At 43.7% G+C, this 15,425-nt stretch overlaps 2 protein-coding genes across 4 annotated transcripts; one reads left to right on the forward strand and one right to left on the reverse strand.

Annotated features, from left to right (window-relative positions):
• The first annotated feature begins 520 nt into the window (after window positions 1-520).
• fam114a1 (family with sequence similarity 114 member A1) lies at window positions 521-7,278 on the forward strand. Of its 3 annotated transcripts, none has more exons than XM_076165454.1 (13): window positions 521-599; window positions 1,700-2,030; window positions 2,524-2,608; window positions 2,701-2,930; window positions 3,033-3,167; window positions 3,380-3,532; window positions 3,640-3,793; window positions 3,964-4,046; window positions 4,300-4,530; window positions 4,720-4,859; window positions 4,980-5,052; window positions 5,530-5,583; window positions 6,057-7,278. In XM_076165454.1, exons 2-13 carry the CDS (start codon window positions 1,710-1,712, stop codon window positions 6,177-6,179), a joined length of 1,782 nt encoding a protein of 593 aa, XP_076021569.1. In that variant the 5' UTR covers window positions 521-599; window positions 1,700-1,709; the 3' UTR covers window positions 6,180-7,278. The 3 variants fall into 3 exon arrangements, with proteins under 3 accessions (XP_076021569.1, XP_076021572.1, XP_076021571.1); XM_076165457.1 differs by having other exon boundaries at window positions 3,967-4,046; XM_076165456.1 differs by lacking the exon at window positions 521-599 and adding an exon at window positions 609-825.
• Window positions 7,279-7,408: 130 nt separating this feature from the next.
• LOC143012369 (uncharacterized) lies at window positions 7,409-12,567 on the reverse strand. Its single transcript, XM_076165458.1, has 10 exons — window positions 12,200-12,567; window positions 10,635-10,931; window positions 10,230-10,532; window positions 9,438-9,545; window positions 9,287-9,340; window positions 8,892-8,927; window positions 8,652-8,690; window positions 8,507-8,539; window positions 8,303-8,371; window positions 7,409-8,093 (listed from the first exon to the last, which is right to left on the reverse strand). Exons 1-10 carry the CDS (start codon window positions 12,408-12,410, stop codon window positions 8,035-8,037), a joined length of 1,209 nt encoding a protein of 402 aa, XP_076021573.1. The 5' UTR covers window positions 12,411-12,567; the 3' UTR covers window positions 7,409-8,034.
• Window positions 12,568-15,425: the final 2,858 nt, after the last annotated feature.

Here is a 15,425-nt window from a genome sequence, read left to right on the forward strand (position 1 = left end):
ATTTTTTTCATTATGTCGAGGACTTTGATTTAGTTTGCGGACTCGCAAATAAATGACGCAAACATGTTTAGCTTAGTTTGTGTCCATATAAAAGCAAATTTACTGTAGAATCAAGAGATCATCTCTTTGCACTTCCGCATTCGCCCGAATCCCTTTTTTGTGGAAGAAGGAGTACTTTAAGATCTTATCCTAGTTTATTGTGATTTGTTATTTGATTTGGAAAAGGAGCTTAGTGTGCATGGCGTGGATTTGCGAATGATTCTTGAGAAACCTGATGCTTTTACCATTAAATAAAAAAATATTGTAAAGAGAGTGCTGGTGTTAGCACAGCGCTAGCACAGAGTTTCGTGTTCTGAGCAAGATTTTAAGTTTTCACGATGACCCGAATATGATAAATAATTCAATCAGGTCCATCGTGAAGGTTAAAGAAGAAAGACATTTTCTGAAGAGGAATTTCGTGTCTTTGGGATCGTGGCATGACGGGTCGGATTATTGTGGTGTTGGTGAACTATCTTCTAGACTTTTACTCTTTGATGCTGTCACCCACCGGCCTGCCGACGTGGCGGGGCGGAAGAGAAGCCGCCGGCTGGCACTGAACGGTGAGCTGCACCATCACGCCACACACACACACAACAACAAGAGCTTTTAAAGTTTGCTTCCCCTGACAGACAACAACCTCCAAAACAACCGGCGCACAATGATCAGGAACTTGCTACGATGTTAAAAACGCGCTCGTTTTCATCGCAGTCGTGCTTATTAATAGACTAATTGTCACGTTTTGGCGTTGCAACTGACCAAGTGGTCTCTGGCTGTCCTACCGCTTTTGTAGGTTGTTGTTGTGTTTTATTTGTTTGTTGACATCGTGTTGAAGCCACAGATGAGGCCTAGATATCGGAGGAAATGGCTAATGTTGTTGTCATCGGCATGAAATGAATGATTTTGTTGATTTAGCTCTCGTCAGTATGTATAAGCTACATTTCATCACATTACATCAGTGTAGGCCTCTGCTAATCTTACGCGCTTAGTAATAATGTTGAAAATATAGTTTAGAATTAAATATTAAAGTGAAGCAGTAGAATCCGCATAACTTCATTTGCTTTGTTGTTGTGACCGCAATGCTCGTATATTGTTTGGAAAATCTATATTGTTGTGAGGATTTGTTTATAATTTAGTTTAAATCATATTGTCAACGTTCTTGATTGTAAGTTGTTAAGAAAATGCGTTTGAACAAACTTATTGAGTGACGAGTCAAGAGGGAGACGGCGCTCATGTGATGCTTGTACAGCGATTCAACACAAGGGGGCGATGTTGACCCATGCAGTCGCAACAAGTAATGCTACAGCGTCCTATTCAATGATCAAAAAAGGACAAACAATGACCAAAGATCTTTATCATTTTATATTCGATAAATTAGGCAATCAAATCGCTGCATTTCACAGTTTAGTAATTGTACATTTTCATATAACAATTTCAATGCATATGTACAATTGTTGTGCAGTTCTATCTCCTATGGTCCTTTTATTTGTAACACTGGATCTCAAGGTGCGGTGTTGGGACCATCAGAGGCCTTTGAATTGGATATTGGAGTCTTAAGCACCTTAGATTAGTGTAGACTTTGTGTTCATTGTTGCATAAAGTGATGCTAAAGAAGTATATATCTGCACATGCTAAGTTACAGATCTCTTTGTCTCCATTGCAGCTTCTTCACCATGTCCCAGCCTGCCCCTGCTGACACAGACCCCTCTGCAGAAGCAACCCCTCCTCCTGCTCAACCACCCCAAAATGAAGCCAGCCCCTTTGAGGACGTGCAGACAGCCCCACCGCCATCCTCAGACCTGCTCCAGCTTCCTGTGAGCGTTGACCTCCCACAGTCCAAAGAGGAAATGAAGTCAGAGGACGTGATGAAGGAGTGCACATCAGAGGCTCCGGCTGAGCACCCAGCGCCTGCATCTGAGGGTCACGTGACAGGAGGTGACCAGCAAGAAGTGAGCCTAGAGCCAGACGCAGGAGCTGCAGAGGAGGAAGAGGAGGTAAACTCATCTTTTGGTAATCGCTTGGGTACAAAAAGTCACATCCAGTCATTTTGAACCAGACAAATCTAGATGACAGCAGTGGGAACAGGTTCACTGCTGAGTTAGTGCTGTCAGCTCACATCAGGATCAGATTTGAGTGAAGGCGTTGGCAGTCCGCCTGCCTTACTTGCTCTAAACCTCCTCTCCTCTGGGCGGAGGACAGGGTGAGGAGGAGCAGATTGATTTTTTTTGTCACATGAGAAGAGAGGATGGATGAAGTTATGGATATGTGACATTATTTATGAACATATTCTCAAATGTGAGGAGGATTGTGACAGAGTATGAAGTCTTCATATTTCATGACTTGTGCAGAGGGGAAACAGTGTGTCAGCCTGTGTCAAAATGAAGGGTGTATAGGAAAATCTATGATCTAAATATGAGCTTCTCAAATAAGGAAAACCCTGATTATTCAGATATTGAAGTGAGTGTGTGTGTTTCTGTGTGTGTGTAGAGTTCTCCCCAGGAGAAAGAGAAAGGTTGGGGAGGCTGGGGTACATGGGGGAAGTCTCTCCTGACCAGTGCCACCTCCACAGTGGGTACGTCTCTTGTCCTCTGCTCTTCCTCAATTCTCCCTGTACACCTGTGCGTCTCCTCGTCTGTGTAAACGTTTCCTGCTCTGTGTGCGCAGGTCAGAGCCTGAACTCGGTGAAGACGAAGGCAGGGGAGGCTCTGCGACTCCACAGGGCCTCGGTAGGGGAGGAGGCGATCGAAGAGGAGGAGGCCAAAGAGGACAAGAGAGAGGGAGAAGGAGAAGAAGAAGATGAAGGAAAGGGTGACCTGTGCGACTCGGGCCAGTCTGCTGTGAGCGCTCCCAGCAGGGGCGTCTTCTCCACCATCACACACGCTGTGCAGAACACTGTGAGGGAACACACACACACACACACACACATTGCATCAGTATCTAAAGTCTACATTTAAAAATTGTCTGTCTGTCTGTCCGCCTGCCTGTCTCTCTCTCAGGGTAAGACAGTGATCAGTGGAGGTCTGGATGCTTTGGAGTTCATTGGAAAGAAGACCATGACTGTTCTTGCTGAGAGCGACCCGGGTTTCAAAAAGACCAAAACCTTGATACAGAAGACTGCGTCACTGAGTCAGGCATGCAGAAACACACACACCCACACACACACACACACACACACACACACACACACACACACACACACACACACACACACACACACACAGCTTGAATTCATTCACAGACACCCAACATGTCTCCTCCCATGAGCCCAGATCAGTGTAGATGTGTGATAAATGGGTCAAATCCAAAGCACTGCTGTCACTGATGTCACTCTGTGGTTTGTCAGATGTTGAAGGAGGCCAAGGAGAAGGAGCGCGCACGTCTGAGCAACCAGCCAATCAGTGAGCCCACAGCTCACTACTCCATTCTGTTTGACGACTACCAAGGCCTGCCGCACCTGGAGGCCCTGGAGATCCTGTCCAATGAGAGCGAGGCCAAGGTAACACACACACACACACGCGCGCGCGACCGAAAACACTTTCTGTCCATTGGTGTGTGTGTGGATTATGAGGTGTATTCAGCGTCCTGTGTGTCCCCTCGCTTCAGGTCCAAGCGTTCCTCTCTTCTCTGGAGGAAGAGGAGCAGGAGGAGGTGAAGAAGGAGCTGATTCTCATTAAGGACATCTTCATCGGGAAAGAGGAAGAAGAAGAGGAGGAGGAAGACGACGAGGGAGATAAAAAGGCAGAGCTGAAGGATGATGGTGATCTATCTATCTATCTATCTATCTATCTATCTATCTATCTATCTATCTATCTATCTATCTATCTATCTATCTATCTATCTATCTATCTATCTATCTGTCTGTCTGTCTGTCTGTCTGTCTGTCTGTCTGTCTATCTATCTGTGTAATGTGTGTGTGTCTTTTGGCAGCAGAGAGTGAGGAGTTTGTGAGCGTTCTCACTGAGCTGCTGTTTGAGCTTCATGTTGCTGCCACGCCAGACAAACTGAACAAGGTTACCACACACACACACACACACACACACACAAACACACACACACACACACACACACAAACCTTTATGTTTTGTGCAAGACATTTTCTAAGTGTGAAAACTAATTGTAATCCATATAAAAATCCCTGCCTTTAAAGTCTGACTGCTATGTAATGGCATTCACATATATATGAGGTACATTAGCATACAATCGTGTGTCTGCATCTAATTTAAATACATCAGCAGCTGACGGGGGGTTATTATGCATCTGCAGGCTCGAATGAAGGCTCATGATTGGGTGACGAAGGTGGAACAGCCTGTCAATACTGAGACAGCTGGCAGGGAAGCTCAGGAGCAGCCCGGAGGAGAGGCTTCCCCTGGAGCCAACCAAGAGAGGGCCAGAGGGGAGGAAGAGCAGGGCGAGAGGAAGGCTGAGGAGGAGGAAGAGGTGAAGGGAGGGGAGGAGGAGAAGAACGAGGAGGAGAATGACCCTCATTCTGTCGAGGTGAGATCAACTCGAAAGCTTCTTCACATTTTCAGTTTTCAGTCCCTTCAGCTGTCGTCACTGTCAATGTTTGAATAGTTATTCTCAGTCTCTCTCTCTCTCTCTCTCTCTCTCTCTCTCTCTCTCTCTCTCTCTCTCTCTCTCTCTCTCCCCCCCCCCCCCCCCCCCCCCTGCCTCTCTCTCTTCCAGTCTATCTACCTTTCTTCAGTGGGCAGCCTGGCAGAAGTGACAGCTCGCAGTATCGAGCAGCTCCACAAGGTGGCAGAGCTCATCCTCCACGGCCAAGACGAGGAGAAACCAGCCAGAGACCAGGCACACATCCTTGCCAGGTCTGTCTGTCTGTCTGTCTGTCTGTCTGTCTGGGGGGGGGGGCGTGGCTGTGTGTGTGTGTGTGTGTGTGTGTTTGTGTGTGTGTGTGAAGCGCTAAACATCTACATTCTTGTTTGCAGGTTGACATGTGCCATGTGTAAGGAAGTTAGCTGCTTGGCCAAGAAATTCTCTGATGCACTGGTTTTTGTCGGGGTAGGTGTGTGTGAGTGTGTGTGTTTGAGGCAGAGGAGCCATGCTTGCCTCTGTATGTGTTTTTGTGTCTACTTCTTGCCTATTGATTGAAACGCTGCAAATTATGATCAGTTATGATGAGACTCTCTCTCTCTCTCACACTCTCTCTCTCTCTCTCTCTCTCACACACACACTCTCTCTCACACTCTCTCTGTCTCTCTCTCTCTGTCTCTCTCTGTCTCTGTCTCTCTCTCTCTCACACTCTCTCTGTCTCTCTCTCTCTCTCTGTCTGTCTCTCTCTCTCTCTCTCTCTCACACACACACTCTCTCACACTCTCTGTCTCTCTCTCTCTCTCTCTCTCACACACTCTCTCTGTCTCTCTCTCTCTCTCTCTCTCTCTCACACACACACTCTCTCACACTCTCTCTGTCTCCCTCTCTCTGTCTCTCTCTCTCTCACACACTCTCTCTGTCTCTCTCTCTCTCGCTCCACCTCAGGTTCAGAGGAAAGCAGAGCGGTTGAATCCGCTGGTAGACAGCGTGCTATTCGAGGTAATGATGATGATGATGATGGAGCAGCTGCATGATGAAGACGGTGTTTAAGACCACTTTAGTGTTCCCAATGAATAGACTGATATAATAGTGGTGAATAATGTGTAACTGGGGAGTGATGAAGATACTGAGATAAAATAGAAAACACTAAAGGAGCGTCTGCATTTATTATTTTAAATTGCGTGAATCTAAATTGTGAAATGTAAAAAAGTAATGATAATAGTTGAATGTTGCATAGTAAACGCTGTCCATATGATGATGATGATGATGATTATGATGAGGGTAGAAGGTTACAGTGAAAATAGTGTAAATGTTTTTGGAACCATAAAGCTCTGTGTGCAAATTGCTGCTTCTTCCCAGACTGCAATGCACAGATCTAAACTTGGATCTGCACATCATCTCATCACAGTCGTAGTGGCTGCCACACTAATGAGGAAGTGTCTGTTTTGATGACGAAGTTCTTCCGTTCACAGGGCTCCAACAGCACCAACTACATCCAGAATGCATTTCAGCTCCTGCTGCCCGTCCTCCAGATCTCCCACATCCAGAGCCACTCCAAGGCCACCACAGAACCTGCAGCCCACACACAGCATTAACACACACACACACACACACACACACACACACACACTACCTGCTAGCACACCTGCTTGTCTTAATGTAACTATTGTTGTACAGTAACGTATAAAATAGGAAATTATTCCAGATTAAGTGCTTAGATCTACAACAAGTGCCATAGCCTGGAGCTGTTGTTATCTATATGCAGTATGTCATCTTAAAGATAACAGCAGATTAACTAGGTGCATATTAAAATGGCCCACATGCAGACATTTCCTGTGTCCACTGTCAGTGCCTGTGTGTGAGGCTGTTCCACGTGGCGTCGCTGAATGTTTTGTTCTATTTTATAGTCGATGTTTTGCTTTAACCAAACAGCGCTGAGCTCTGATTCAAGCTGAGCTGTGACCTGTTCAACCAGGATGTTACTGTGTCAACTCCCAAAGCTGCACCAAAAAACAAAGTACTGACCTTTGAGAATCTATATTAATGTTCATAAGGCTTTATTTGCACACTGATTCCAATCCAGGCTCCATTGATATTTCTACAGAAAGAGTAACACTAGAGAAATACTTAAGTACCATTTAAGTTAGAATGCCAGTATTGGTGAATACACCGTTTTGTTATTTCTTTATGTTAAATTATACAAAGCATAACAACCTTGTATGCATTTCATTGTCATCCATTTGTATTTGAAAGAAAATATGATCATGTTTTCATTTAGAAAATGATTAGTTCTCCTGCTTGCCTCTTGTTTGAACTAAGAGTGTAAATGTTATAAAACTCCTCCCTAATGTGTTGCTGTGCTGCTAAAACAGAAGGACATGTCCAGTCTTAAAGTCTTCTTGGCTCTTTCTTTTATAGATGCTCTGCTTTCACCGAGTGTGCTCTGAAGCGAAGGCAATATTTGTTTAACATGTTGTTAAGCTCTCTTCAGCTGCGGCTGATTTGGTTAAAGCCCCTTAATCAGATGTGCTTCTGCCTGAGAATACAAAGTGATATCTTGTGTGGGCTGGAAAATGAGTGCCAATTCATTTCTTTAAGCTTGGACGTTTACTGATGTAATATAAAGACTGCTCTCAAGTGCCCTTAGACTGTGGGAGGAGGAGGTGTTCCAAATAAATGTGTTTTAACTGTTAACCTCAAGTTGTTTTTATTGCAATTATCTTCATTAACCAGGTTATGGTTCAATCAGGATAACTGAAATAGAAATGATGTGGAGAAGTGGATCATGAAGGGAACAATTCATTAGATTTTGTTTTACATTCTGCTTCTGAATCCTAGTTTTGAAGATATTCATTTTTAAAGGGGAGGCAGTAGCTCAGTCGGTAGGGCTTCCGCTTGGGAACCGGAGGGTCGCCAGTTCGAGTCCCTGCCGAGGTGCCCCTGAGCAAGGCACCGAACCCCCAACTGCTCCCCCCTCTCTAATGGTTGTTAATGTAACAAAACGTTGCTTTGGATAAAAGCGTCTGCTAAATCAGACTGCTTATCCTGAGTTACCTCCAGGTTACAAGTAGGTGGTGTTAGCCTTCAAACCAAAACACTGGCTACCAATGACTTGCACATGTATTTTGTTTACACAATAATAAGCCATCATTTCCAGTTGATCACATGAAAACATAAATGGGACATCAGGAAACGGCACAGACTATTATGCTTTGCTTCTGTTTGTTTGTTTGTCTTTCTCCTGGCAGGACAACTCAGGAAGATAAGTGTAAGATGGAAGATTTTGAAGGATTTCTTCTGGAGAGAGGAACCTGAGGCCTTTGAAGCAGCGAGGGCAGAGATCCTGATACAGGTGTGAATGAATTCCTATCTTCCAGTGTCAGTTGTCATGTTTATTATGGACAAAATACATTGAGTCCATTTCTGTTGTGTTGTTTTCTTGCTGCCCTGTCAGTTCTGCTGCTCTGTGAGGGAAGAGGTGGAAGGATGGTTGCGATGATACAAATGAGCTAAAGATGGAGAAGAGGAGAAGAGCCAGTTTAGGATTTCACACTTTCAAATTGTGGTAGACTTCATGGCCCGTTATGATGACTATGTATCTATGTAAATACTTAATTATATACTTACCATACTGAATTTTGAGACTGTTAACACTAGACCTGGGCTAAAAGACAGTAACACAAGCATCTACTCCACTTTCCAACAAATGCTACTTTACCATTAAAGGCTCCAGTGATCTCATAAGACGGTTGATCAACATTTTCATCCAGAAAAGTGTCTGGCATGTCTGCAAGATGGACCCAAGATGATTAATACAGAGATACACAGAGAGCTTTGTTCTACTGTAAGTATACACTCTGTTAGCGGTGTCAAAATGTGTGTGTGTGTGTGTGTGTGTGTGTGCGCGTGTTGAATTCCCCACCTAGAGTCTCAACTTCTTCAATGGGTGACAATGCTGTGCAGAAAAACAGAATATTTAATTTGATCCACTGATTTTAATCAAAACTGTGCATGCATGTATGTATGTGTGTATGTGTGTGTGTATGTGTGTGTTTGTCTGAACTGACCTGACCAATACCGAGGCCCAAAGGAGCAGGCGTTCATCCCTGTTAGACAATATAAAATGCTCAGATCATCTAATAACTGCGACCTCATGACAACAGAAGCCCATTTCATTCAATCAAACAATTTATTATCACATCCCCGTTGACTCATCATCCTTTATGAGCATAAAATGTAATGAAATAATAGTCCACACTGCCTCCAGTTTATGGGGTACTACAGTGCAAAGTAGTAAAGTCGATTACCTTTGGGAGCGGTGATCTCCGTGTGCTTTTCTCCAACTGGTTAAAACATAAAGTACACATATCAAACACTATTATTCACTGCACACTGAAGACTGCTTGGTTTTCGTATAATGCTGAGATAATTACAGTTCAGAGAAAAGACACTTGCAAGACTCATAGAGTTCAATAGTTTACTCAGATCACAATCTCAGTATGACGTCATCTTTATCTGCATTATAAGGAAGCTGATGGTTGCATTTAAATGAACCCAGTAGAGTAAAGTTCCGTTCATCATACATTCTGCTTTTAAGTGAAATTCTGAGTAAATGGAGACAGAATGTGTGATTCTTGTCATAATCAGACAAATCAACGGAACAGTGTGTGGGAGTGTGTGTTTGTGTGTTTCTTCTCTTTACCTCTCAACTGCTGACCAGTGAGGTCATAGTTTACAGGCCACACCCTCGGCTTATCTGACAAAGGAAGAGGGAAGGAATCAATCTCAGGTTACTTCAAAGGAATGAGACAAGCTTGATATCTTGTGTGTGTGTGTGTGTGTGTGTGTCTCACAGCGTCTGTTTCCCCAATAGATTTGTCCCAACACCAATGTGGCTACAATCAGCAGCGTCACACAAAGCAGAACCAGGCACAGGATCCTGAACATGCACCTCCATCCATCTGGAGTCAGAGCGAGGAAGAGAAACAGAGGGTAAGATTTTAATAATGAGATAGAATAACATGAGAAACGAATATTCAACTCTGCAAAGGGTGTCTGGCGGGTGATTCACTCCTTTTCAAGCAGAGACACAGCGGCAGGAATGTGATTAGTGAGCATCTGAGCGGAGGAAAATGAATACATAAGCACAATGACACACAAAAGACACAAATGAGGCAGAACATGGCAGAAGGGCTGAAAAGAGCAGGATGGGAAATCTGAGAGGGAGGGCTGGAAAGTGAAAGGCTGGTGGAAATGAGGCAGGAAGATGAAAGTGAGACGGATATCCAGCTTTCAACGTGACACTGGAAAATATGACTTAGCCTTAAGCAGGGGGGAGTGAGGGAGAGACAGAGAGACAGAAGCCCAGCCAAAATCAATAAGGCCTCAAAGATACACTGCTGTGGATTAAGATGTATTAGAAGCATCAAGAAATCTGATTGATCAGACAGCAAAGAAGGACGGAGGAGAGGAGAAGAGAAAAATGTCCTGGGTAGAACTGAGTGAAATGACTGAGGGCAGATCTGAACGAAATGGAATCTGTTTCATCCATAATGAAAGCCGACCTCCCAATCTCCTCTCCTCTCCTCTCCTCTCCTCTCCTCTCCTCTCCTCTCCAAACTGCCTCCTCACATCCAGACACCAACCTCTCTCTGTCCGTTTCCATGGCAGCTTTCCCTTTGCCGTTGCATTCAAAACTGTTTGATTGGCGAGCCCAAGGAGGCAGCAGCTGTAATTGGTGGACTCCGAGGTGGGCAGGAGGGGGAGACAGCAGTACGACGCTTCATTCTCTCGTTTCACATCCTCTACCCGCTCATCCTCTTCCTCCTCCTCCTCATCAGGTGAGTGAAAGTATAGGGAGCTGTTTTTGCTGAGGCCATACATGGTGAGATTAAGGGACTGCGCTTCGAGCTGAAGCTCCACAGACACCTCCAGATATCCCTTCAGATCTAGAAATAGATGCACAGATAAATTAACACAGATAGAATCATCAGGTGGACACATTGTTTACCTATTTAAATTACCACAAAACATAAAAGCACTAACTATACCTGACAACGAGTTGTTGTGAGGGACCATGTCCATGTCAGTTTTGCACATGAACCACCTCACATCTTCGTCATTGCTGCCACTCATGGATTCTAAGCCAGGGTCAGACACGTTGCTATGACACCCTTGGGTGCAGGCCGGCTCCATTTTTTCCTCCCCCAGAACCTGACAAGGGTGACATATACCACCGTCCTCTCTTTTCACCTGGGCGCCCCCTGTTCTCCTGTTGTGCCCCATCCTCTCCCGGCTCCCTTGCTTGCATGGTTGGTAGGGCAGACAGAGGAACTGAACCCTTGTTACTAAAATGATAACAATGAATAACATGAGGGCTCAAAATTCTGTCACATCACGATCAAGAGGAAAAAGAACAGATATGCAGAACAAATATATTTTGAAGAATAATTTGGCCTAATATACAGCGAATACATTTCATTTTTTGACGTAAATGTTCTTATTCTATCCGGAGTTTTATTTCTAAAACTAAGAGGCTTTTATTTTGAAGCTCAAATGCACAACAAGGTGAAAGTTACGGTGAAAATGTTTCTTACAACACGATAAATGTGTGTTGTTTTTTTTGTTTTAACTGTTCGGCACCTGACTGATAAAGACGCCAGAGGTTTGTTAGTTTCTTATTGTGATGAATGTTGATTCACGTTGTGGTTTCTGTGATTGTGTTTGTAGCTGTTTGTTAGCTAGCAAGACTGCCAGCAGATTGTTGTTGACATTTTTCTATCCCGCAAACAGTCAAAAACACAGAACAAACTTTTGATAAATTCACATTATTAAGTAAGGAAAAGCTTTGATAGAGTCAATACTAGTAAATCTTTTGCTACTTTCCATTTTATCAGCTTGTAACGATTTACCTTGATGCCTGTGTGTTTGTTTGTAAGAAATGTCACCATCACTGTTTCTGAGAATACAGTCAAACATTATTATGGTTTTTGTATATGTAGCCTGAAATCTTCATCTAGTTCCTGTTGTAATGGAGAAGTAATTATCAATGGAACTCAATCATCTTTCAACAAATCATTTCAAAATAACCATAAAATAAAACCGGTCCCTGGTGAGTGAATTTTGATTATGTATGATGTAATCAGTTACTTCCCCTAGTGGACCATATATATCTTTATCTTATCTTCTGTTATTGTACACAGGAGGCTTCTTGTGAATGGCCCTAGTATTGGGCACCTCCATTGAGCCATAATGTGTGTGTGTAATAATAACAGCTGCTCTTTGTAGCTGTGGCCAGGCCCAGCAGAGGCTCAGCAGTGGGCCTGAAGGGACGGACACACACACACACACACACACATACACACACACACACACACACACACACACAATCACACAATCACACAATCGCTTGTTTTCCTTCTTTGGCACTTTCATTGTGAGCATAGAGCGAGAGAACGGTGCCGCCAGGAAATGAAAGCAGAACCAAAGTTATCAATTCTACCATTTTACTGCCGCAGAGGTTCCCAACTGAGAGCGCATGGACACCCACACACACACAGACACAGACAGACACGTGCAAGCAAGCAAGGGTATACAGATACGGAGGATGACCCACCTCTGTCTAACATGAAGAAGTCGGGTAGGCAGATGATGAAGGTGAGGATCACGAGGATGAGAAGTTTGGTGAGTGCTGCTCTCACCATGGTCACAGCATGGCAACACACACAAGGCCACACACACTCCCGCGCTATGTCACAGGCATGACTCGTAGCTCGTGGTGTCCTCTTCCGTCTTAGTTTTCTACAAGCACTTGCATTCACACACATACATACACACAACCTTTATCCCCCATCAGACTATTTCTTGTTTCCAGCCACAGTTTAAAAAGCCTTTATGATGTTCCTCATGTCTTTATGCAGATACAAGAAGTAACAACCCAACACACAGAGGTAGATTGTACGTACTTGCTCGTACTAGTTCACAAGAAACACTTTCACTTCCTATTTAACTTCCTGTCATTTTTCAGAACGGTTGACAAATGGAGAGTAACAGAAACACGGGAGCGATTCTGTCAGCAAAATGCAAGTAGCGGTCGTGTGTATGGGTTGATTGTGGGTAATGGGCTGTAGATGCCTGGTCATCTAAGGAAGATTATACTACATATGCTGTGATTAGGTGATCTTTGTACTATGACAGAGGAAGAGAGAGCATGTACAGTCATTTACATGTCTGACGTATGGCTGAAAGGAGGTTTGTTCATGTGTACTATGTTCATTACACAAGGTAAATCATTGTTTTAAGGTTAAGAACCCGATTTAGAGTTAGAACTAGGATTAGGGTTGTTCTAACTAGCATTAGGTTGGCAGCTGAAGCGATTCACATAAAACACGAAAAATAAAATATGAAACAGAAATCAAAGCACAAAACATGTGCTAATGAAATATCTATTTTTGAATTCAAGAAGTCAGAAAGACTAACACACACACACAGATACAATAGTGTTTCATATGTTGTGTTTGTCTGACAAGAAAGAAATGAAACAGACAGAAGAGAATTCTTGTACAAAGCTATTGTCCAATATTTTGAGTATATTATTGTTATTGTTATATATCTGCAAATCTATCACATAAAACATTATCGAAGAAAGGAAAAATAAACAAATTAAAAGGAAACCACTGTGTTTATGGTCGACTGTGTTCTGATACTGGATATCCGTATCCCATGGAAAGTTGATGTGACTGCTTATTGCACTGTAGTGTGATCCGGTCAATGGGAGCAGCTTCAAAGTACAAAGAGAGGGGGAAAGGAGGGGGAACAGTGTGAGCGTACAGAAGGCCTGTGTGTGTGTTTGTGTGTGTGTGTGTGAGAGAGAGAAAGTAAGAGGGTTGTTTAGTTTACAGGTGTGAGAGGTGAAGGTGTACATCATTGTGAATGAAGTAGAGAATCTATTGTCTGTTTACAGATGAGACCGAGTTTCTGTTATTCAGTATCGGCCTGTGACTGTGAACTTTGTGACCCTGCAGTCCTCATCTGAGTGTAAGCATTGGGTAATATAGTTTCAAGTCTAGCCTAATATAATGAGGTGAGTGTTATCAGTGGAGGGATGATGGAAAGACTTTTCTACTGATGCTTGTAAGGAAATGACCTTTCTGTTTATGTTATTATTCCACTGCATTCTGAGAGCATTTGTGTTTTTTCCTTTTGTACCGTTTGACTTGATCTCCACTGGGGGTTTAGTGTTGCTAAAATTTTACCGTTGGGTGCCTGAGAGCCTCTTATCTTGGCAGGCCTGCAACAGGGACACACACAGGCACACAGGCAAGCACACACTATCAAACACACTAATGCTCTGATGAGCGCAGCTGGCAGGTGGAGTCTTATCGTCGCTCCACAACGGCTTGCATCTCTCAGCTCAGTCGGCAGCTTACAGAAAGGTATGGGAACTGCCAACACCAGGAAATTCCAATTTCAGTCTTTTATGTCCAATCAAAGCTGTGTGACATTTGGAGCATTTACAGATATTTAAGAGGCATGAGTGAAATACATTTACCACCGTAGCTGCAGGCGGACAGAGGTGTCCTTGAGAAAGCCTCAGTTCAGTCTTCATGCTGACCCAGCAGCCGATCCCAAAACTAGACTTTCCCTTCACAGGCTAATAAATTATAATATTATTATAACTTAACACTTATACTGCGCTATTTATCAAACTACACCAGATGTTGCTACATCGGCCATTTTATTTGAGGCTGCTAATTAATTTGCTCGTGTGGCTCTGTTGTTGTTCATCTCCTAAATCTCCTACAAATGTGAATAATCAATTTGGACCTTTGGTAGTAAATCCACACGGTTCACTTCACGCAAGCATATGAATGGAAAGATGACGGGTATGACGACTTCTCTGTGTCCCCTCACTGTCTCATCTCATGATGTTTGGAATTTGAAGTTGAATTTTTTTATCATTTTTATGCCTCATGTCTTTTTTTTAATAAAAGACACTTCTGCAAATTTTTCAAGTTGTGTCAAACTTTTAATGCTCAGTATCTCCCAGCTGCAGGAGTCCACTCAGGCAGCTGCTGTGGAGATAACTGGGGGAAGGGAAAGCCCTGATTAAAATGAAATCCTTGTTCTTTTTGCAGGGCAGCAGCTGGAGTCGTGTCCAGGACCACTAAGCCTCCCTGGAGCTGAGTTTGAAGATCACAGGTATGGGCGTTCTCTTTATGTGTGAGCTGTAAACTGCTGTGGTCCAGTGGCACACAAGAGCAAGGAAATAAAACAGGCTTACTCCTTTACAACTCGTCTACAAGGTGATGTCCTGCAGCCTGCTAGTCTTACAGCTTGACAGTTTGATTGGGTGGATGCTCAATCAGGTGGACGGGAATGTGAAAAGGCAAGACCACACTAGAGGGCCAGTCTGTCTGTCCGTCCAGCTCAGGAGTGAAGCAAGAACACTATTACACAGAAGCCCATCAAATGTATCAAATTAAACTATTCATCCAGCACGACTGTCAGGCCGCTTGCTCAACACTTCTGGTCAACAACAATGGACAGTGGACATCCAAAGTTGTCTTAGGACTTTTGGTTGCCCCCTCTCCTCTCTCTGTTGCTGCTATCAGGCCAGAAATGTAACTGCTACACAGGAAGCATCACAACCTCAGAGGCTGATGACCATGAAATCTATTGAGAACATCCATGCTCCCCAGAGGATGTACCTTATTTACATTTTGAACAATACCCGAGCTTTCCTCTGGCACCGCTGCAGACAAGGTTTCTTATGATATAAGACTGCTATAACTGCTGTAAACTGCTATGCGATTCATCAAGCTCATCCACACTCCACACAC

The sequence above is a fragment of the Genypterus blacodes genome, unplaced genomic scaffold (genome assembly GCF_046128005.1).
Source record: "Genypterus blacodes isolate CSIRO-AG114 ecotype Tasmania unplaced genomic scaffold, CSIRO-AGI_Gbla_v1 ptg000145l_1, whole genome shotgun sequence".
In the NCBI taxonomy this organism is placed as follows: Eukaryota; Metazoa; Chordata; class Actinopteri; order Ophidiiformes; family Ophidiidae; genus Genypterus; species Genypterus blacodes.

What these genes read in the sequence shown, in the direction of transcription:
- fam114a1 (XM_076165454.1), top strand. Translation starts at nt 1,710, where the DNA reads ATGTCCCAGCCTGCCCCTGCTGACACAGACCCCTCTGCAGAAGCAACC. An exon ending in CACACGCTGTGCAGAACACT is followed by an intron (nt 2,931 to 3,032) that starts GTGAGGGAACAC and finishes TCTCTCTCTCAG; the next exon opens with GGTAAGACAGTGATCAGTGG. An exon ending in CAGGCACACATCCTTGCCAG is followed by an intron (nt 4,860 to 4,979) that starts GTCTGTCTGTCT and finishes TCTTGTTTGCAG; the next exon opens with GTTGACATGTGCCATGTGTA.
- LOC143012369 (XM_076165458.1), bottom strand. Translation starts at nt 12,410, where the DNA reads ATGTGTGTGAATGCAAGTGCTTGTAGAAAACTAAGACGGAAGAGGACA. An exon ending in CACTGGTCAGCAGTTGAGAG is followed by an intron (nt 8,928 to 9,286) that starts GTAAAGAGAAGA and finishes TGTTTTAACCAG; the next exon opens with TTGGAGAAAAGCACACGGAG. An exon ending in GATCACTGGAGCCTTTAATG is followed by an intron (nt 8,094 to 8,302) that starts GTAAAGTAGCAT and finishes CTCCATCTTTAG; the next exon opens with CTCATTTGTATCATCGCAAC.